Below are 19613 nucleotides of genomic sequence, written 5' to 3'. Positions count from 1 at the left end.
AGCTGTTCTTATTTTATTCTCCTGTATGCAGACAATCTGCAAGCTCCAAGAGGTATCTGGACAAACAAAAAGCATTTCCGAACAATCGCCGATAAGTGTAAACTTGCAGTGTGGCTGTCCTCGGAAGAGAAGTTGCGGCGGTGGACATGTGGATCCTGCCATTGATTGGTGTTCACTGCAGCGACGAGCTGAAGTGACTCTTTCTTGCCTTCATTGCCTTGCATGAGGTCGCAGCTTTACAAGTCCCCATTCACCGTATTTGCAGCACACAATGCAGCTAGGGTAATTCATGATGTCTTGAAAAAGAAACAAGATAAACACCGTCACGCAGCTCTCATCGACACTGAGCATGTTCTAACACAGGCAGACAACACTCGCTGTCTATCAGAAGCTCAGCGATTTGGACTGGACCGGTCCAATTGGATTGGTCATCGCTCCTGGAGCAATCCTATGTAGAATGGAAGTGGGAAATTAAAACCTCGTTCAACTGTGCCGCTACCGTCTGTAGAGATTTACATGTCTAGTTATAAATTACTGCTCATTGGAGATAGAGCTTAAACTGGTCTGCAAATGATCCTTTGGCCTTGCTTTACTGGCTCAGTGCATTTATACAAAAAACATCAAAACAGTTTCAGGGTCCCTTTAGTCGCTTTCACGTTCCATCAACAAAACCACACTGTGGACTGTGCCTTCATGCTTCACCCACTGTGTTTAGCCCAGTGGCTATGATGGGTGTTTCGCTGCTAATTGTGAGGTTCAATTCTTGTAACGGCACCCATTTCTTTATAAAAATGAAATTCACAAATACTTCTATTCTTCAATTTAGCACATGTACTCGTGTCTTAACATGCACCCACTTTTTATAGGCAACTGAATGCCGCTGAATATGATGCACTCGTGGTTTATGAAAGAGCAATATGGCATGGCCTCGTGTTTAATTATATGCTATGAATCTAATGGTCAGCATGGGTTATGTGCCTTCTTATCAGGTGCCCTTGCCTTGTATTCCGGCGAGCCAGACCCCTACACAAGGCGGAACAGCAGGTCGCCACGGCCGAATAATCTCAGATTATGTGCCGCCTACACCGCCAATGGTCCCAGCTCTTGTTATTCATTGCATACAGGAGGTAGAAAAAAGAGGGATGCAAGATGTAGGACTCTATCGGTAAATGTTTTATGTAATCTTTTTATTGCATTGCATTGTACTTCTGTACTATTGTTGCAGATGTGTCACTTGTTTGTGTTTTTTTCACTGTACACAAGTTTGCAAAATAATGTTATCTTTGACAATTTTCCTGCCTGGTTCTTTACCATCATAACCATATGACAATATAATAAACAAAATGTATGTTGTTGCGGCTGACGGCCATCTGAGGTAGTTTCTGTTTTGCTCGTATGAAGCCTGCCGAATGCATATTGCCTGTTGCTAGTTTAAATGGTAGGTATGGCCTTGTCCACAGGAAAAGCGATTTAATTTTATGAAACCAATTTGCCGAATGCTAGATTGAATGCCTGATTGGTGCTCATAAAACCAACTCCACTGTTCAAGGCTTCAGTTGAAACTTGAGACAATATTCGGTTCATTGATGTATGTCAGGCACTCCTTAGGTCGAATGGCTTTTCCACTGCTGTGGACAGGATGAGAATACGGTGTTTTTCTACATGTGTCTGTATGACAGTGTGTTGCCATTTCCGTTAAGTTTTCTTACTGCTTATCTTGCACAGAATACCTGGGGCAGAACGAGAAGTGCGTGAACTTAGACAGCAGTTCGAACGAGGCAAGGGTGTACCCAACATGGTATGTTTTTAATTTTCTCTACATTGACAGTTTCCTTCTTCCTCTTCTTTTTTTAAGGCATGCTAGTAGCTTTGTAATTCTACTTCACACACAACTTTTTATTCTAGTCAAAGGCTGACATTCACGCTGTGTGTGGTGTACTGAAGGATTTCCTGCGGTCCCTACGTGAAACTCTCATCGTCAAGTCTCTGTGGAAAACGTTCGTCAATGCAGCACGTAAGCTCACAGGCCTCTGAAAAAGCCATTTGGAAAAATAATTTCGTGACATCAAACTGTAGAACACTCCAACTTCATACACTAACAACTAGAACAAAATCTTGCAGCTGAACTAGTGAGTATGGTCCCCCTTTCGAAGTCATAACAGTGCTGCACTTGTGAAGACTTGTGTATAAAATGCTTTTATAAAACAAAAATATTGCATGTACTGTTTCACTCGAATCACAGCTGCTGCTTTGTCTCTACATGTGTCATCAAATTTTTATAGCTGAAGGCTTTCTGCTATTGGTTTGGAGAGATGAAAGTCTGAAGATGCTAGGTCTGTGTTCTGCAACAAAAGTAACCCTTCCTTTTTTTTTAATTAGTTTGCTGCTATCAACTATTGAAAGGCAGGTTTCTATCCATGCCCTTCCCCCATCATCTTTCCACTTGTAACCAAAACTTATTTGTGTGAGCTGTTCATGGATAGTCAATAACATTCATGCTTTATAAAGCATGAATGCATCTTCAGAATACATGTAATTTTGCAGTAATATTGTGTGGTACAAACGTACATTGCCATCGGGCATCAGAATAGATTATTATCATAACTACCTTGTAGTTTAGACCTGATCACCCATTACAAAAGGCACTCGCGTTAGTGCACAAATTTCCTCAAGACCGCATAGTGGGTGTTAGCAAGTTTGAAAATATATCACGCACGTAATTGCTCGTAGTTTAAAGCATGCTACCTTTTACACAGAATGCAGCCATATGCGAAAGCTCCAGTCATACAAGCCACTTCCAGCATATTCGTTACATTTTAGTAATCCATAATTTAAACTTCTCGAGTTTAAATTATGGTGCATCATACTATAAAAAGTATTCATTCAGTGGTTGAAATGCCCACTAGGGACAGGATATATTGCGTCAAACTTCTGAAGGCGAAGCATAAGGGTTGCCCAGTTTTGGCTCTGATGATTAGTGTCGCTAACATTGCTGTAGAAGCTTGGGACAGTTGGGAACATCAACAAGATGGTAGCAATTGAAAAGCGACGGGGAGAAGAGGGCTGACAACTATGCAGAAAATTTTCTTTCAACTATCGGTTTAGTGTTAAACTTCCGTCAAGTGACATTTCCCTGACATTTACGGTAATGTCTGCCAGTGATCATGCATTCTGCATATACTACCATGATGTGCAAACATGGCAAAGCTGCTGTTTACTTCGTTATACTGAAATTTCGAGGAAATATCCGAAAAGCTCCAACTTGAGGGAAGTGTGTTATTTTCTTGCTGTCTTCACAATTTTTACTGCAGTGGTACACATTGTAGGATGACTAAAGATATTAATTTTAACTTTGTGAAATGAGCATTGTAATTACAGTGAAGTAACTTAAACTTCATAGAGGAAACTGGTGGTCAGGTCAAATGAAAAAAAAAAAAATATTGAAGTCCTTCCTGTGAAGAGCCTATTGCCGCTTTGAGATTTACAGAAACCTAACCTCCCTGTCTTTCCGCTTAATCTTTCCTCCAAAAAGCTGCCTCTGGTAATTTTCGTGCGGGGATAAAATTTGGCCATATTCACTGGCGAAATGGCCATACGCTACTAGTAGGCGCAAGGGCGAAGCATCATATGTAATAGCAACAAATTGTAATGTTATACAGAGTAACACTGGCGACTAACTCTCTTGAGTCCGATATTGCATAACTCTGCAAAGGCTCGAACTACAGTGTTTCTGAAAGCGATTGCAGTGGTGTTATTTGTGCTGAATTCATTAGCATATGTGCATCATGTATGCTATCGCAGCAAACACAGCCCCCATACTCACGTAACAATGTGGATTGATGACTGATATATAACAACACTTCCTCATTTTGGATGCCTCTGAAAATTATGGCAGTTGTGCTCCTTGATGTTTGTTTTGTTTTTGCCTGCTGAATTGCCAACTTCATAATTCCAATTGAAAATGCACTGTGACCTACCATCCACTCCCTTTATTTTCATTGTGTGAAAAGAGTGCACGAGACTGTAAGTGTAGGAGTACTTATTTACAATAAGTACATTACAGAATACAACTATTCGGGGGTGAGGGCTAAAGGCAATCAGCCCGACAAAGGCCCCTGTCCCTCTGCAGTTCATGGCAACCTTCGATATGAGCACAGTCAAAAACAAACATCAGTACATTGGTTACATAGAACTTGACTACAAGTAGCTTGCAAGTGTACATACAAAAATTCACTCAGAAACAAAGATAATAAGTCAACATAGCTCATTTGCAAAATTAGACATCACTCACGTAGAGATACATAATAACCAAGTGAAATTTACAAAAACGTTCCGACAGTGACGAATAGAAAGTGCATTCGGATCCACCGAGATTAAACTGTACAATACTACAGTCAAAATACAAATTAATAAATGATTTAAAGATTGATATCGGCATGAAACTCCACTTAATAGTTTTGATAATGTATACCAGCGGTTACTAACAAATTGTCTGTTTGTTTTTTGAAGGCTGCTTGGCTTGCCTTAAAATTCAATTTATCTGCAAAGGCATTTATCACGTGAGGTGTTTGATATGCAATACATTGTTTTCCATAATTGGTTCTTGTTTTGAGTGCTTTCTTCTTTTATTCTCGCTAATGGTAGTGTAATGTTTCAGTGCAACTTTCCTCGTATAACTTGTCCTTTTGAATTAACTGCAGCAATTTAAAGTAATATAATTGATCCACCTTGAGCATGGGATGTTTAATGAATAATGGAGCAGTTTGTAAGTCTTGTATGTCTTTCTGTATTTTTCAAAAGAATGCAGTATTTTCTTTTGTATATTTATTAGCTTTTGGCAATTTCTTTGCGATGTTCCCCAGACTAGCATCCCAGAAGTCACTTTGGAATGGAAAAGCTTGCAGTACATGCTTTTTTTAACCTTAGTGGAATTAAGTACATTGTTCTAATGAAACAATCAACTATCGTACTAACGCAGTAATTAGATGGTTCACATGTGTGTTCCAGTTTAATTCTTCCTGAAACCACACGCCAAGAAATTTTTGTTCCCCAACATGTGCGATGCAATTTCCTTCAAATTTTACAGTTATGTTAATGATAGGTTTATTTATAGGTCGGAATATCATATGGGTTGTTTTTTTCTTTTTTCACATTTAAGCGCAGGTAATTCTGCTTTAACCAATTTGCAAGGTGGCTTAGATTGTTATTTACGCTTATTTCAAGTGATAATAAATTGTATGATGTAAAGAAAGCATTGTAACGTCAGCGTACATAATAAGTTTAGGGGAATGAGGTATATCGACAATATCATTTATATAAGCAAATAGCAATACTGGGCAGTATGGACCCTTGGGGCAGTCCTTGGTTTAATTTTATTTTTGTAGATATTGTGTTGTTGATTTGTAAAAACAGGTAGCGATCTTCCAAGTAACTTTTTAACAACTGTAGTGCGACTCCATGCACCCCATGCCTGGATAATTTATTAATCAGTAGTCTGAATTGTATGGTGTCAAATGCCTTCTGAAGATTGAAAAAGAGCCCAAGTGTGTATTTTTTTTCTATATTTTCGATTATCTTATCATTGATATACAGTAGCGCTTGTTCAGTTGATTTATTTTTTACAGCGAAAGCTGTTATGAGAACACAACTCTGGTCACGTGCCACCGACAAAGTGGGGCTCGAACCCGGATCCACTGGGTGCCAGCCCAGTATTTTACCACTGAGCCACTCCTGTGCTTGGGACTTGTTGGCAGACTTTATTTAGGCAGGCTTGATGTGGGGAAAAGCAATTGCATTAATGTAACTTATAAAGCGTTTGAAAACAGTGAAAGAACAACCTGTTGTTGCATAATGCAAATAGCATAACGAATGGGTCGTTCAATGCTCCAACCCATTGCAAAAGCTTTTGAAAGCGTTTGAAAACAGCGAAAGAACAACCTGTTGTTGTACAATGCAAAAGCATAACGAATGGGTCATTCAATGCTCCAACCCATTGCAAAAGCTTGTTCTTGTTCACCCATTAACTGTGGCGCATGCCAAGTTAGCCATAATTCGTCATCGTCGTCAGCCACTGCATGAGCAATTGGCACAAATTTCCTTGAAAGTGTTTAGTGGCTACCACACTTCTCAGAAAAATGACGAAAAATGGCATAGCGAATGCTAGCATACTACCAAAAAAATTTTCTTTATAATGCCATAATGGGTATCAAGCAAGTGTGATTGTAGTAGTATATACCTAATGAGTGTTTACAAAAGTCTCTGAAAGGCCACTCTTCTAGCTTTCGCTGTGACTGTGCTGCACCTTATGCGCAGGCCTAGCATTTTTTGAGAACCATACTGACTTTTTGTTATTATTTGATGCTTATCAAAAAAGGATGAAAGTCTATGCGAAATTCCCCTTTCAAAAATTTTTAATATTGGAAGCACAGAAATAGGGTAATAGTTCGCTTAAATATCTATATCACCACTTTTATGTACTGCAGTGACTATTGCAACCTGTGGCTGCTCAGGAAATATGCCGTTAGTGGGGGTGAAGTTTATAGTATAAGCCAACACATCGAAATGAGCGGTGATATCAATTTCAACTCGACAGAACCTATTTCATCGGTTCCTGATGCAACATTAATTTTAAGCTCACCTATAAGCCTTGTACTAATTGCATGGTTGTAACAGGTTACTATTATATTAGTTCAATAATATCCACTATTACTGATTATGCGGTACTGTGGGCTTCTTTAAAATACTTTTGCATTTTCACCTTCCCAACTTTCCTAGGCTGAAGCACTCAACATTTTTTTTTATAAAGCTGGTACTAACGCAATACAAATTCTTGTCTGTAAAAAAAACAAAAAGCTTCACCTTATTCATTTTCTATGTTGGCAAGTTCATATAGGCTAATTAATAAAGCTGTGGAAATGCCCGAAATTCGAATGCTTTTTAAATATTATTGAATATTTGATTTGCACTGCAACATTACTATTCAAACAGTTTGAACTTCCCAAAGACAATTAGTCAACGCCTCATCGGCAGTGGCCCTTTCAAAATTTCAACATGCTTCGCCCTATTACATTCTCGTGTTGCGGCAAAGTTGCCTTTCAAGCTCTGTTACAGTCGCAAGTGTATTAATGAAAAAAAATTAATGTGGCAGAGATAAGGGCTCAACTTATGCTTATTTGAATCTAAATTTGGGCAGGAAGTTCAGAAATTTAACCACCGAAACTATTTAGCATCTAAACTTATATATTGGCTTTACAAAGCAGATTTAGAGCTCTGGACTCGAAGGGAGCACACCTTCTCCACCACACCAGTTGAGCTTCCGCAGAAGCTGAAATAGAAAGAGAGCCTAATAAATGTGTGTCTTTCTTTCTTGCTGTCCGTGTGTAGTTTTGCGCTTTCTATGAAGATCGAGAAGAAGAGGTTGAAAAAATAGCATCTTTGCATTTCATGTGTGAAGTGTTGTCGGCAACACTTTGGTTGCACCAAATCATGTACATATATACAATTCAGCCTCTGCATGGCCTCATTCTTGATAACTATAAAACACCAACCCACCAGTGCTTGATCAAGCTAGCCAAAAGAAACACTTTCATGTTGCTATCTCAATAACATATGCTTTGAATCCTCTCAAACCTTTTTTTTTTTTGTAGTTTTACTTTGAAGTATTAAAAAAATATTTGAGAAATATTGTTTGATTCATATTTTTTTTCTCTGATCCAAGACGTTAGATATTCTTCTCATATTTGCCCAACAAACTTGGTTGTACTGGTATGCGGATGCTGATGTTTTTTTTTTTTTTTTTTCTGGGCGGCACAGAAGTAGATGACGGAGACCGCGTGTGGGCCATGTGGCAGGCAGTGATGCAGCTGCCACAGCCAAACAGAGACACACTGGCTGCGCTGGTGCTCCACCTGCAGAATGTGGCCAGCCATCATCAGACAAAGATGCCTATCAGTAACTTGGCACGTGTCTTTGGACCAACTGTTGTGGGATTTTCTTCAAATGATATGACTGCAGTGGCCAACTTGCTGGCAGAAACTGAGCAGCAGGCACAGGTGAAACTCTATAAAGGCTAATTACTTTGTTGCAATTATCTGTAGAAATGCATTTTTTTTGCAGGAATTCCTGCTGTGCATGTTTTCTTTCTTGTTCCCGTTGTGCAGCTCTGAATATGCAATGTGGGTGGCAGGGCGTGAAAAAAGTGTGATGGCCACATTTTTATCCTCCAATCATTTTATGTAGCAGCACTGATATATGTTCGTTGCTATAAATTTGCACACGGTTGTTCATCAGCACTTGTGTTGTCTCTTACCTACCTTCCCGTTTTCATGCTCTTGGCGCCGCAGTAACTCAACACTATATTAAAGAGGCCCTCCAACACTTTTTCAAGTAGCCATAAATGAATTTAGTAAAGGAGTTAATTGCCTCAGGAAGTGACCGCCACAAAGATTTTGGGAATTCGTCCTGTACAAGTCGAATTAAAGATTTGTCGCATGCTGCAATGGCTTTCTCTCGTCCTGACGAAAGAGCTAAAAGCTAAACAGGGAGGCTTGGCATGGAGGAATAAAATGCTTCACGCGTGTCTCTTGACCATGAGCACTTTTTCTATCTCTCTCCTTTTTTCTTTGAACATGCGGCTTTTCAGTGTGACGACGCGGACAGGTCGCGCCTTCTGTGGCGGCCCCAGTAACTCCCGAGCACACCATGCTCAAATCAGCTAATGGAATTCCTAGGGCCTCGGACACAGCGATCTTTAAGTATGCAGCACCATTTGTCGAAAAAAGAGAAAGCGATTTCTTGCTGATTTTGATGAGAATTTATTGTAAATTTCAGGACATGTGCTGCGCTATAATATTTGGCTCGTGTGTTTTCAGGAGCCTTGACTACCTGTCGGCAGCGTTTCCTGACCAGGTTCAAAAAAATGTTGCAGAGTCTTACTTTAAGATCATGGGTAGACCTGCCACTCCAAACTGTGCATAAATGGCAATCGGCATGCCCAACGTCAAATTTCGCAGTCTTATCGACTGAGCAACAAGCGTTGGATACAGAAAGGATGTAGCCGGATCCATATCTCGTGTAGTTTTGGTCACGTCGTATTTCCGCTCATGTATTGTTCTCACACCATGCATGGTCTTAATACCGTGCACCAGTCTTGCACCTCGTGAAGAAAATGTGTGAATCTTGTTAAGGTGGCATTTGTGTGCAGACCTTTACACGACTCTATTTTTTAACAGTGAAGCTGTTAGTCAAAATATAAAGACAACAGTGGTGTTGCGAAAATTTGCTGCACTGTTGCTGAGCAACCTAAGATGCTAGGGCCCTGTCAGACAGTGCACGTCTGCATTTTGCCCTTGTATTCAAGACATTTTGTCTGAAATAAGGAGCTGAGTGAAGGGATACGAATGAATGAGTGAATGAACCGTCAAGTGCATCACACGCCCTGCAATGGAGATGATCCAACTTTAAAAACTGAAAGAAAAATTGTAATAAATTGTAATGTTATATGCAGGAATGCTGACAGATAAATCTCTTGAATTCGATATCGCGTTACTCTACAAAACACTGGTGTAAGAGAATACAGCTGCTCCAAGGGGAAATGCTTTTTTTCACTCTCTCCACATTGAGAGCTTGGAATGTACAAGGGTATACAAGTGGCACACTGATGGTTGACGAAATAGCGTGCGTGCCTCTGATCACGACGGCTGTTGCTGAAGGGGCGAGTTTCCTCTCTGCATGGGCATTCAACAGCAGGTCGAACAAGCAGTTCGGGGGGAGGGAGGGGGGTATTGCATGCACATACCCCCCCCCCCCCAATTTGGCGCGTCTAATCTCGAGTGCATTGCTTGTCTCTATTTTGCTTGCGGTTCTCATGTCAGATGTGGTGCTTTAATGACCAGAGCATAAGCTTTTTAAATTCATTTTAGAGAGTTATCGGGTTTTAAATGAAGGTAACATTTAATAGCTCATCTCTAGTCTTCAGTTGCTGTTCCTGTGAGATGCAGTGTTTTATTCATACCATATTTACTCGCATAATCCTCGCACTTTTTTTTGCCGGAAAACCGATACAAAGTTGGGGGGTGCGAGAATTACGCGGGGAAAACTTTCCACGAAAACGTACAGAGCGAAAAAGAAAACGGAAGTGGCCACAAAACTGGATTCTCACACCAGAAATTAACAGCAAGCTTTAAGAAGTACTAATTAAGACTTACCTCAACAATAAAAGCAGAGGTTCAACACAAGGCAAGATTTATTTGAGACACAAAAAGTGGAAGCAAATAGTCGAGAATTAGAATGCCATACACAAAGCTTGTGGGCGTTGCGGGCGTAGTGGTAGTGTTTGTCGCTCAACAGGAGCCCTCAAAAGGTAAACATAGGACGTCAATATTGGGTTGATGGCTATTTAACATAATCGTCTGCAGTTTCCTTCTGAAGAAATAAAGTTTACCATCAATCACAGTTTTAGGCATACAACGGGCCCAACGCGTCTTAGTGGCTTTCAGCTGGCGTCACCAGTAGCGAACACAAAACTCGTAGACTCTGAAGGGCCTAACGGCGGCCCTGTTGCCGTTGTTTAGTGCATGATCTATATTGCATTTCCGATGGAGGCGGAAATCTTGTAGGCCCGTGTGCTCAGATTTGGGTGCACGTTAAAGAACCCCAGGTGGTCTAAATTTCCGGAGCCCTCCACTACGGCGTCTCTCATAATCATATGGTGGTTTTGGGACGTTAAACCCCACATATCAATCAGTGCATAATCTATCACTTGCAACTTGAAGCAGCCGTGTAGCTTCAGTATCGCCCCATAACGTGCCACAATTACCGACACAGCATACAAAACACGCCGCAACACGCACTGGCCACTTCTGCTTGGCTTGGATTCAATTGAAAATCCGTGCAATAGTATGCTTGATGCTTAAAAGATAGCGCGAGATGGCGCGCGCTGTCATCATCTTTGGCTGGAACGAGCAGACGACTTTATTGTGGCAGTTTTCGGGGGTGCAATAATTACTCGAGGAAAAAAAAGAAATCGTATTTTTGTTGGGCAATGTGGGGGTGCGAGAATCATGCAAGTGTGAGGATTACGCGAGTAAATACGGTATTTCTAATGTTTTATTATTTTGACAGAGTTTTTATTCATCCGAAGTGTGGTATCTATCTAAAGCATCGATTGTCTTGTTTTCTTTAGTTAGTGCACTTTCAGCTTTGATGTTATATATTTATAAATTTGGAATAAGTCTGGTTGTGTCATCAGTATAGAATTCTTAGTAGAAACCACAAGAAAGAGAATGAGATGCATATACATCCAACTCCTGGCTAGACCCATGTTGGGACGAGGAGGCCGAGCTTCTTCGCCCTCTCACGGGCCTTCCGTACAGCCAGGAGCTGGATGTCATAGCTTGGGTCATTGGTAGCAGCGGTCCACCAGGCTACTTGACAGCAGTCATGCAACGCAGGGCATTGCCAGAGCATGTGTTTCAATGCGCTAACTTGTCCGCAGTTGGGGCATGTTGGGTCCATCTCCGCATGTACCATACTCGAGAAGCTTTTTGAGGGGTAAGAATCCGTTTGGAGCATTCGCAGCGTGACAGATTCGGCTCTATTAACTTTATAGTGAGGAGATGGAAACCCTCGTCTAATGCCCCTGTAGTGCAAGGTAATCTCGTGAAAGGTGACGTGCGGACCGCTGAACTCGAGTTGTTCTGAACCATTACAGTGCTCCTGATCCCCACGGCATATGAATCAAATTTTAATTTACAGTGATGTGTGTCGTGTCCCTAGAAATCTGCTTGAAAACTAACTTGCATGTCTCCAAAACTCCCCTTTTATCTCTCCAAAGGCACTCCAAAACTGCATTATTCTTTCTCCCTGAGCTGCTCCAATAGACTGAAACTCGCTTCCATCCATGAAAGGTACAATATTGCTCTCAGATGCGATGTCCACAAGGCATCCAAGTTTAAAGAATTTGCTTCTATTGGTCAATCTTATACCGATGTATTGAAAGCGTAATGATACACTATCCTTAAATCAAATTTAGCAATCTATGCTCGGCGACAACGTTCCTTCACAGCACCGTAGAAGCTACAGAACCGAAGCGCATGCCTGCCACTTCACTAAAAATTAGTACTTAGGCTTACTGATAGTTTTCAGAGTGCCCTTGCTGAATAGCGACTGTTTTATTCATTACAAGACTGAACAGTTGCAGAAAGTTATGGGTAAAAAATAGTTATTGTTCACTTTACAAAAATACCTTCCTTTCAATTTCTTAGACAGCGCCGCCTTTTCAGCACACCAGTTTCCCAAGTTAAACTCTGCATCTGTGACGTAGTGGTTCAGTAATGGCCGCAAACATGCCGTTTAGTTGTCTAAGAAAAATATACTTGTAATATAACACTTAAATGTACAATGAACAGTCAATCTCTCCCATTCACGTTTCTTAAGGGGGCAAGCTCATCTTAGACGTTTTTTTGTTTATTTCTTCGGTGCTCTTGATCAAAATGCACAGGATTATGCAGTTTTTGTACGGATTTCAAATATTTAATTAGTCTTCCTATTACTCATCTCATTCTTAAAATAACTTAAGTTCACCTGCATTGTCTAAGAGGAGGTGCTACTTGAAGACACTTTTTTTTTAATATTCACCCTAGAGCAATGAAACTTGATCTGTCTATGGAACTTTTTATGCCGATTTCAAATATATACATAATTGGTTTTCTTGCAAGTTGCACACTTTTAGCTCTGCAACATGACAAAGTGAAAACCTTCACCCTTTTGCCCCCCTCTTTTCATCCCTAAACTTCTGTGATTTTTTACCATTCATAGCTTTAATGCTTCAAATAAAGTGTAGAGTGCAAATAACTAATTACGAAGCACATACAAAATATGTAATATGCGTGAAAAATAATAGACGTAGAAAGTCCATATTACACCTACCCTAGTAAAGGTATTCATACAATTTTTTATTATACAATAAAATATTGAAATTTATACTATATAATTGCATTTGTCATACATTGGAAAAAATTTGGGCAAAATTTCATGCAGATCCGAGCACTAGAAGTGCCCGAAAAAGGAGGGGCACATTGGAAAAAATGGCGAAATTTGTGTTTTGAGAAAAATGAGTTTTAAAGTTAAAATGAGTTTTTATTTATGAAAAATACTATTAAATCAGATGAAATTTGCACACCAAAAAGAACAATCCTTCTTGTAGTGGCCACTGCGACTAAAGTAAGCCAGCACTGCGAGTTTGTCCCCCTCTGATTTTTCGAGCCAACTCCTCACAAACATTTCGCTCACAGACAGGGCCATGAAACGCTTGCCAAACTTCCTCTCCATCTGGCAGAGCCTTGTGCCAACTGCAAGCTAGGAAGAAGTTCGACAGGACTGCGAAATCTAAACTAAGTCCAGTGTCATACCATTTTGCAGCCATGCTTGTGCCACATACCATCGTACATAATGGCAATGTCGTCCCAGCTAAGTTCTCTCACCACGAGCTCTTTCGACCTCTCAAGATTGGCGCTGACGTCATCCATTCCCGCATCAAGAACTTTCCGGCTGACGAGTGTGAATGACTTTGCATGCATTGGCTTTTGCAAGCCAACAACTGCCGCAAATCGAACCAGCTGCTCGTAGCCTATTCCTACAGAGCGTGCCGCACAACGGCCTTCACTTGCAAGCGAAGCTTGTTTTTTTTTTCATTCATAACGGAGATAATTACATGAAAAAAACATTGTTCAGCTGCGCTGCTCGACAAGACATGGACCCCGCAAATAGGTTTCACAGCACATACAGGCGCGCAGCGGCCAATGGCGGTCCCCGATTCGTACCATGTGATAAGCCAGTCGCGGCGCTCAAAAAACATGCAGAAGAGTGCTTATTTTTATTATTTCTTGCGCTGCATTAGCGAGAGAAACTGTTGGTGTTTGAAGAGTGAAGCTCGAATCTTCGACTCATGCGATGAACAATGGCGAGCGGAGGCACATTATCGGCGGCAAGGTGCTCGAAGACTGCACACTTTAGACCTTTAATAGGCACCCTGTGCTCTTTAGATGCAATTTTAAAGCATTCACAGTTAGGTCTCGACCTGTATTATTTTTTTTTCATAACAGTAGAGGTATTAATCTTATCGAAACAGGCAAAAATAAAAAATCGATAATTTTGAAAAAAAAAAAAAAAACTGGCAATTTTCGACCCGCATCTCCCCTTAAGGCCAGCATAGAAAAACAAAGTGCTTAATTAAACATGATGTTTGAGATATGCCAACATAGTATAATGACTAGAGATTGAAAGCATGTAAAAGTTTTTGTTTTTAGGCTTTTCTTGGTTATTTTACGGCAAAATGAACTATCCATTTTCAAAAGCAGTTGGAATTGTGTTACAATTTTGATGAGTAATTAATTAAAAAAGCTTGGGCTCTAAATTTTGCTCCCTTACTTGCATTCTACACACATACAGGTTTCCATTGCAAAAGGAATTATTGTTGTGCCTGCCCTAGCTGCAAAGATGTTGAGGCCTCAAAATTGAAGAGTCCTAAATTTACTTTTCTGAGAAAAATGGAAAAAAACTGGCAACACCTAGTTTCTTCAAAAAACACCATTCATGGTGTGCATGTTTTGCAATGCTCATAAAGGCGCTCTCAAATTGGTAAAAGAGCTTGACACAAGGTGCTGGTTAATTATAAAGAAGCCTTGAAGTAGGTTCCCCATTTTTTGAAGGTTCTGCATTTTGTAATGCAGCACCTGCATTCAGAATGACATTACAAAATAATACCACTTCCTGGTTGGTAAAAATTTGCATAGAGATAGAAAAATACTTGCAGGAATCAAATGTGTCAGTATGAAAAATTATGAATTTTTTTGTCACTTTTTGGTCCTAAAGAACAGTGTGCCCCCTTAAAACACATCAACAATGTTAGCGAGCATTGCCGTAATCGGCTGTGAGCTGCCACACTACTTGCGGAGCAACGCGAGTGTGCGGAAGGTCTGCTTTTGTAGCCTTCGCTCCCATGTCAAGATAAGTTGTTGCAAAGTATAACAAATTTTGCAAGTCACAAGCACTTGGCTATGAAGGCATTTTGCATGGTACAGGCTTTTGAGACTCGCTGCTTTTCATGCTTTCAGGTGATGGAAGCTCTCATGACTGTGCCGGCAGACTATTGGGAACAACTGTTGGATGTGGACTCTGATGAGGATATTGGCACCCCTGAGATAAGAGCTGGCAAGTTAATTATCAGTAGTGCAAGCCTTCTCATTTGTTTAGACTCTAAGTGAATATATTGGGCAAAAAAGTGTGTCCTATCATTTAAATATCTCTCGTTATTGCCTCTGATTGCTGGGGCATTTTAGCAGACCCCTTTACAGTAAACTCGTGATAATTCAAACTCTGATAATATATACTTTTAGTTAATGCAAACAAAATTCAATTTTTTGGTTGGCCCTCTATTCTTTCAATGTATTTAAAAATCCTTCTAATTCAAACTCTGTCATTTGTTTAATTCATACTTCTTGGAGTTCCATACCAGAAAACATCTGCTGCTTTTCCACTATTATTAGAAAGTTTGTGTACTTATATAATCTTAACAGTCTGAAAATGAAAAATAAGTGCCTCAGGCCTTCAAGGAAAAAGGCTTTGCTTGTAAACAAAAGTTTTAAATGAAGCACACCCATGGTAAACTGTGATGCTTCGCAACTGGTATAGAGAGCTTTGTGCTGAAGGCACATACAGGGTGTTTCAAGAAATGTGTCCGATATTCTTCAAAAATCGAAAGGGGGTATCTACGTGCTACTTGCAGCGTTGCCTTCCTGTGACAGAAGGCATCTTCAGAGAGGTACAAACATTAATTATGGCAGTAATCATAAAATTAACACAAATAACTTTTTAACCAGTGGTGATAGCCGGTCGAGTCCAATGGGCCAATTCAAGCCCTTCCTACGAATAGTTCATAGCCACTTTGAAATTTTGAAAAAGCGTCCACTGGTAATCATCGCGAAGCCTAATTTAGCTGGAGAAACCCAAATCAACGCACCAAACAGCGCATCTACCATTCACTTCGACAACATCTTCAGTGACGACACTGTTTCCCTCGCATTGGAGGCGAAGAATAAGCTAGCGCTGATAAGCAGCCTTGAAGCGAAATGTCTAAATTGACGGTTCATAACGGTCGTCACTGAGGGCCTTGTCGAAGTGAATGGTAGATGCGCTGTTTGGCATGTTGGGTTTGGTTTCGCCAGCTAAATTGACCAGATTGCATCGCTCCGTGGTAATTACCAGTGGCCGACTTTCCAAAATTTCAAAGTGGCTATAGCCTATTCGTAGGAAGGGCTTGAATTCGCCCATTTTGACTCGACCGGCTATCACCTCTGGTTAAGAAATTAATTGTGTTAATTTTTATATTTACTGCTGTAATTAATGTTTGTGCACATCTGAAGATGCCTTCTGCCACAAGAAAGGCAACGTTGCAAGTAGCATGCAAATACCCCCTTTCGATGATTTTAAAATGATTTAGTTCCTAAATTACTCAGTCTTGTATTTACTGCATAATTGGGAGTACTAATAAGGTCACTGATGTCTAAAAAATTGACAACTAATATTTGTGGCTGCGTAGGATATTTCTGAAACCCTCGGAAACAATGAACAAAAACTATATGCCTTTTTTTTTCTACTTCCACTAGTTACTGCTTTACGAATCTCCCAAATTTTAAGGTAACCAGCTTTGCAGATTCACATTTGTACTTGCACAGTCTGTCAAAGGATTTTAAAGGTGCTGCTAATGCTAATGAGGGTTTCATCATTGCTTGCTCTGTGGGCAGGTTCAAATTAGTGCTTTTATTTAAATAGCAGTGCTCATAAGCACTGTGCATGATTTAGATGATATTGAATTGTATGTATAGTCAACCACAAAAGTTTGCGAACCACAAAAGTTTGGCACGCGAACGCGTGCCAAACTGCCTATTCACCCCACCTAGTGGTGCGCCATCTACCATCGACCACAGTGCTAGGCCGGAAATGGGTCTTGTTGTTCACTGGCCCTTCAATTAATTTTCTACTGTCGCGTAGCACATTGTTAGCAGTTTTCACGTGAAGCGCTCATCTGCAATATGACCTTCACATTTCTATTTTCTTAGCAGGATCAAAGCTATCACGGCGTGCCTCAAACGGAATTTCATTGGCTAGGTGTCACTTTCTGATGAAGATTGCGACTGATAACAGTTATGCTCATGAACTGCTGTCGAGGCAGAAGCACATAGACAAGAAGTGCGTTGCATTAAAAAGTGAAAGGCAAAAATAATTTTTACCCAGACAGAAAAGAGACAGGCTATAGATTAAGGGAGGGGTGCTTCTTGGGAACTGCGGTGCTGTCGACCGCCGCTGATGTAGCGGAAGTGTCGCGAAGAGGCTTTTGGCCGTGTGTTCGCATGGACCTTAAAATTTTCTGGTAGACTGTACCGTAAAAACCCGCGTATAGCCCGGGGTTTTTTTCTAAAATTTAGGGTGCGAATTTTCAGCCCCGTACTATATGCGGATCTCAAAAAAGTTTCGGCCCGAATTCAGTTTTGGTTTCGGCATTGGTTGGTGCTATCATCATTATCAGGTGTCTGCGCACTTCTGCGTTAGGTGGCGTGGTAGCGTGAGCGGCGTTAGTCCTAGAGACCTACAGGTACAGGCGTGCATCAGGCGAGCAACAGTGGCCATTGCAATCACTTGGCGCACATCACGACGGCCACAATTTTACTTCCGTGATTTTAAGCCATGTCGGGACCGCGCAGGCAGTACTCGGCTGCCTTTAAGAGGAAAGTTATTTCTGCTGCCGAAACCATCGGCAACTGTGCCGCGGAGCGGCAGTTCGGCGTGAATGAGCGGAGCATTTGCGGTTGGCGGAAGCAGAAGGAAGCCCTTTTTGCATGCTGCGGCAAGAGAAAAAGTTTCCGGGGACCGAAAAATGGAGCATTTCCAGACGTGGAACGAGAACTGACGGACTTTGTTCGGGAGCAACGAGCTGCACAACTCGCTGTGCACATCGAGCTGCTGCAGGCAAATAAATGCATTTTTTCTGTTTTCCTCGAACAATATTCGCGTGAAAATGTTTTTTCTCACGTTTGCTATCCCCGAGTTACACCTCGAACTATACGCGGGTCCGAACTATACGCGGGTTTTTACGGTATATATTTTTGTTTTTGAAAAGCAAGCCTTCTTTGTTATACTGCTCCAAATTTCGAATTTCGTTATAAAAACTAGAATTTTTTTTCTGTTACCTGTTTAAAATTTGGATTTTTGTGCTCCAAAAGCAGCATTTTGCTGCCCCTAGAATTACTCCAAGTCCCATTTTGGCTGTTGCACCCCTGATAGTGCATACTCGTGAAAGGTCTCATCACTTTTGGTGGCATTATTTATTACTGGTTAGTTTTATCACCTCTTGGTAGAGTCTCTGTGCATTCATCTGTCGCTGCCTCTGTCATCCGGCAGCATATGACAGTGCATGTTGTGCTAAGCAATTGGCAATAGCCACCATATGAACTCGCTGCGAAGTACATCAGGGGAGATGTAGTGTTCCTAGCAAGTAATCTTTGTTTCGTTTGCTTCCTTAGTTAAATTCTACGACGTAGGCTCTTTCTGTAGCTCTTGTGGGCAACTTCAATCGCATTTTGATTCGTCGGCTGCAGCACAGAAGTAATGTTCGCCGGCAGATACCTCAGTTATCTAGTTTGCCATGGCCTTGACAATGGTCCACAACGAACAGAACTTTCCTATTATCGTTGGCCATATTGCCATCCATGGTGCTAACGTACTCGTCAGACAGAGCTGCTGTTATCCACACTCTTTTATTGGCACGACAGATCACTCCATTTGGCAGTTGTGCATTTTGAAAGCAGCTAGGCTTTGCCAATTATCAGTGAAGGCAGCTTTTCATCACTTGTTGCATTGGCTTGGAAAAGGACAATAACTGTCCTTCTGCTTATTCCCTCCTGAACACGCTACACCCTTCTGTTTGGAACTGTGCCTCGGCAACATCTTGTAAAAGAGTGCTGCCTCATGACTGATAAAGATGTCTCTGTCAGTGCGATTCATTTTCAACTGTGCGAGCCAGATTCTGTGCCGCAGGTGCTTTTCTCAGGCATTGACTTGGACAGCGCAATCTCATTCTCTCTCCCTCCTTTTTTTCTTTACTTTCTTTTTTTTCTTGTAAAAGTGTTTTATGCTGGCGTACACCAAAACTTCACCGACGTATTTTTGTCACTTATACTATGCAAAATGTAGGCTTGTGCAAATATTTAAATACTTCAAAACGAATTAAAATACTGCAATATTCTTTCAAATATTCTGTTCGAATTTAAGTTATCGGGAATTTCAAAGGATTCGAAATTAATTAATATATATGTTACATTAGTCTACACGTAACCCTTTGTAAAAATGGTTTCACGGCGGTGGAGGTGTGCTAAGCTGTGAAAACATTTGCCCAAATGTGTATATGTTCACATGCAACTTTTTGTAAAGGTGGTTTCACTGCAGTGAAAGGGTGTGAAGCCATGAATACACTTATTTAGGGAAGATTCACTCTGCCACGAAGCCTTATTCAAAGTTAAATGAACATATTATGCTCACATCGATTCATCATTCATTAA

At 40.8% G+C, this 19613-nt stretch overlaps 1 protein-coding gene across 5 annotated transcripts in view; it reads left to right on the top strand.

Moving 5' to 3' along the window:
- LOC119161482 (rac GTPase-activating protein 1) overlaps nucleotides 1-19613 on the top strand; it is a 109259-nt gene that overhangs the window by 65802 nt on the left and 23844 nt on the right. For 4 of the 5 annotated variants that reach the window (XM_075879200.1, XM_037413979.2, XM_037413981.2 and 1 more), the window contains 5 exons: nucleotides 990-1165; nucleotides 1726-1798; nucleotides 1906-2014; nucleotides 7813-8051; nucleotides 15114-15210. In XM_075879200.1, coding sequence (XP_075735315.1) covers nucleotides 990-1165; nucleotides 1726-1798; nucleotides 1906-2014; nucleotides 7813-8051; nucleotides 15114-15210 — 694 coding nt within the window. The remainder of the gene's footprint in view (nucleotides 1-989; nucleotides 1166-1725; nucleotides 1799-1905; nucleotides 2015-7812; nucleotides 8052-15113; nucleotides 15211-19613) is intronic. The other variant, XM_037413980.2, reaches the window with a different exon arrangement.

The sequence above is a fragment of the Rhipicephalus microplus genome, chromosome X (genome assembly GCF_043290135.1).
Source record: "Rhipicephalus microplus isolate Deutch F79 chromosome X, USDA_Rmic, whole genome shotgun sequence".
Taxonomy (NCBI): Eukaryota; Metazoa; Arthropoda; class Arachnida; order Ixodida; family Ixodidae; genus Rhipicephalus; species Rhipicephalus microplus.
The sequence above is the reverse complement of the archived record's forward strand: the minus strand, read 5'-3'. Positions and strand labels throughout refer to the sequence as shown.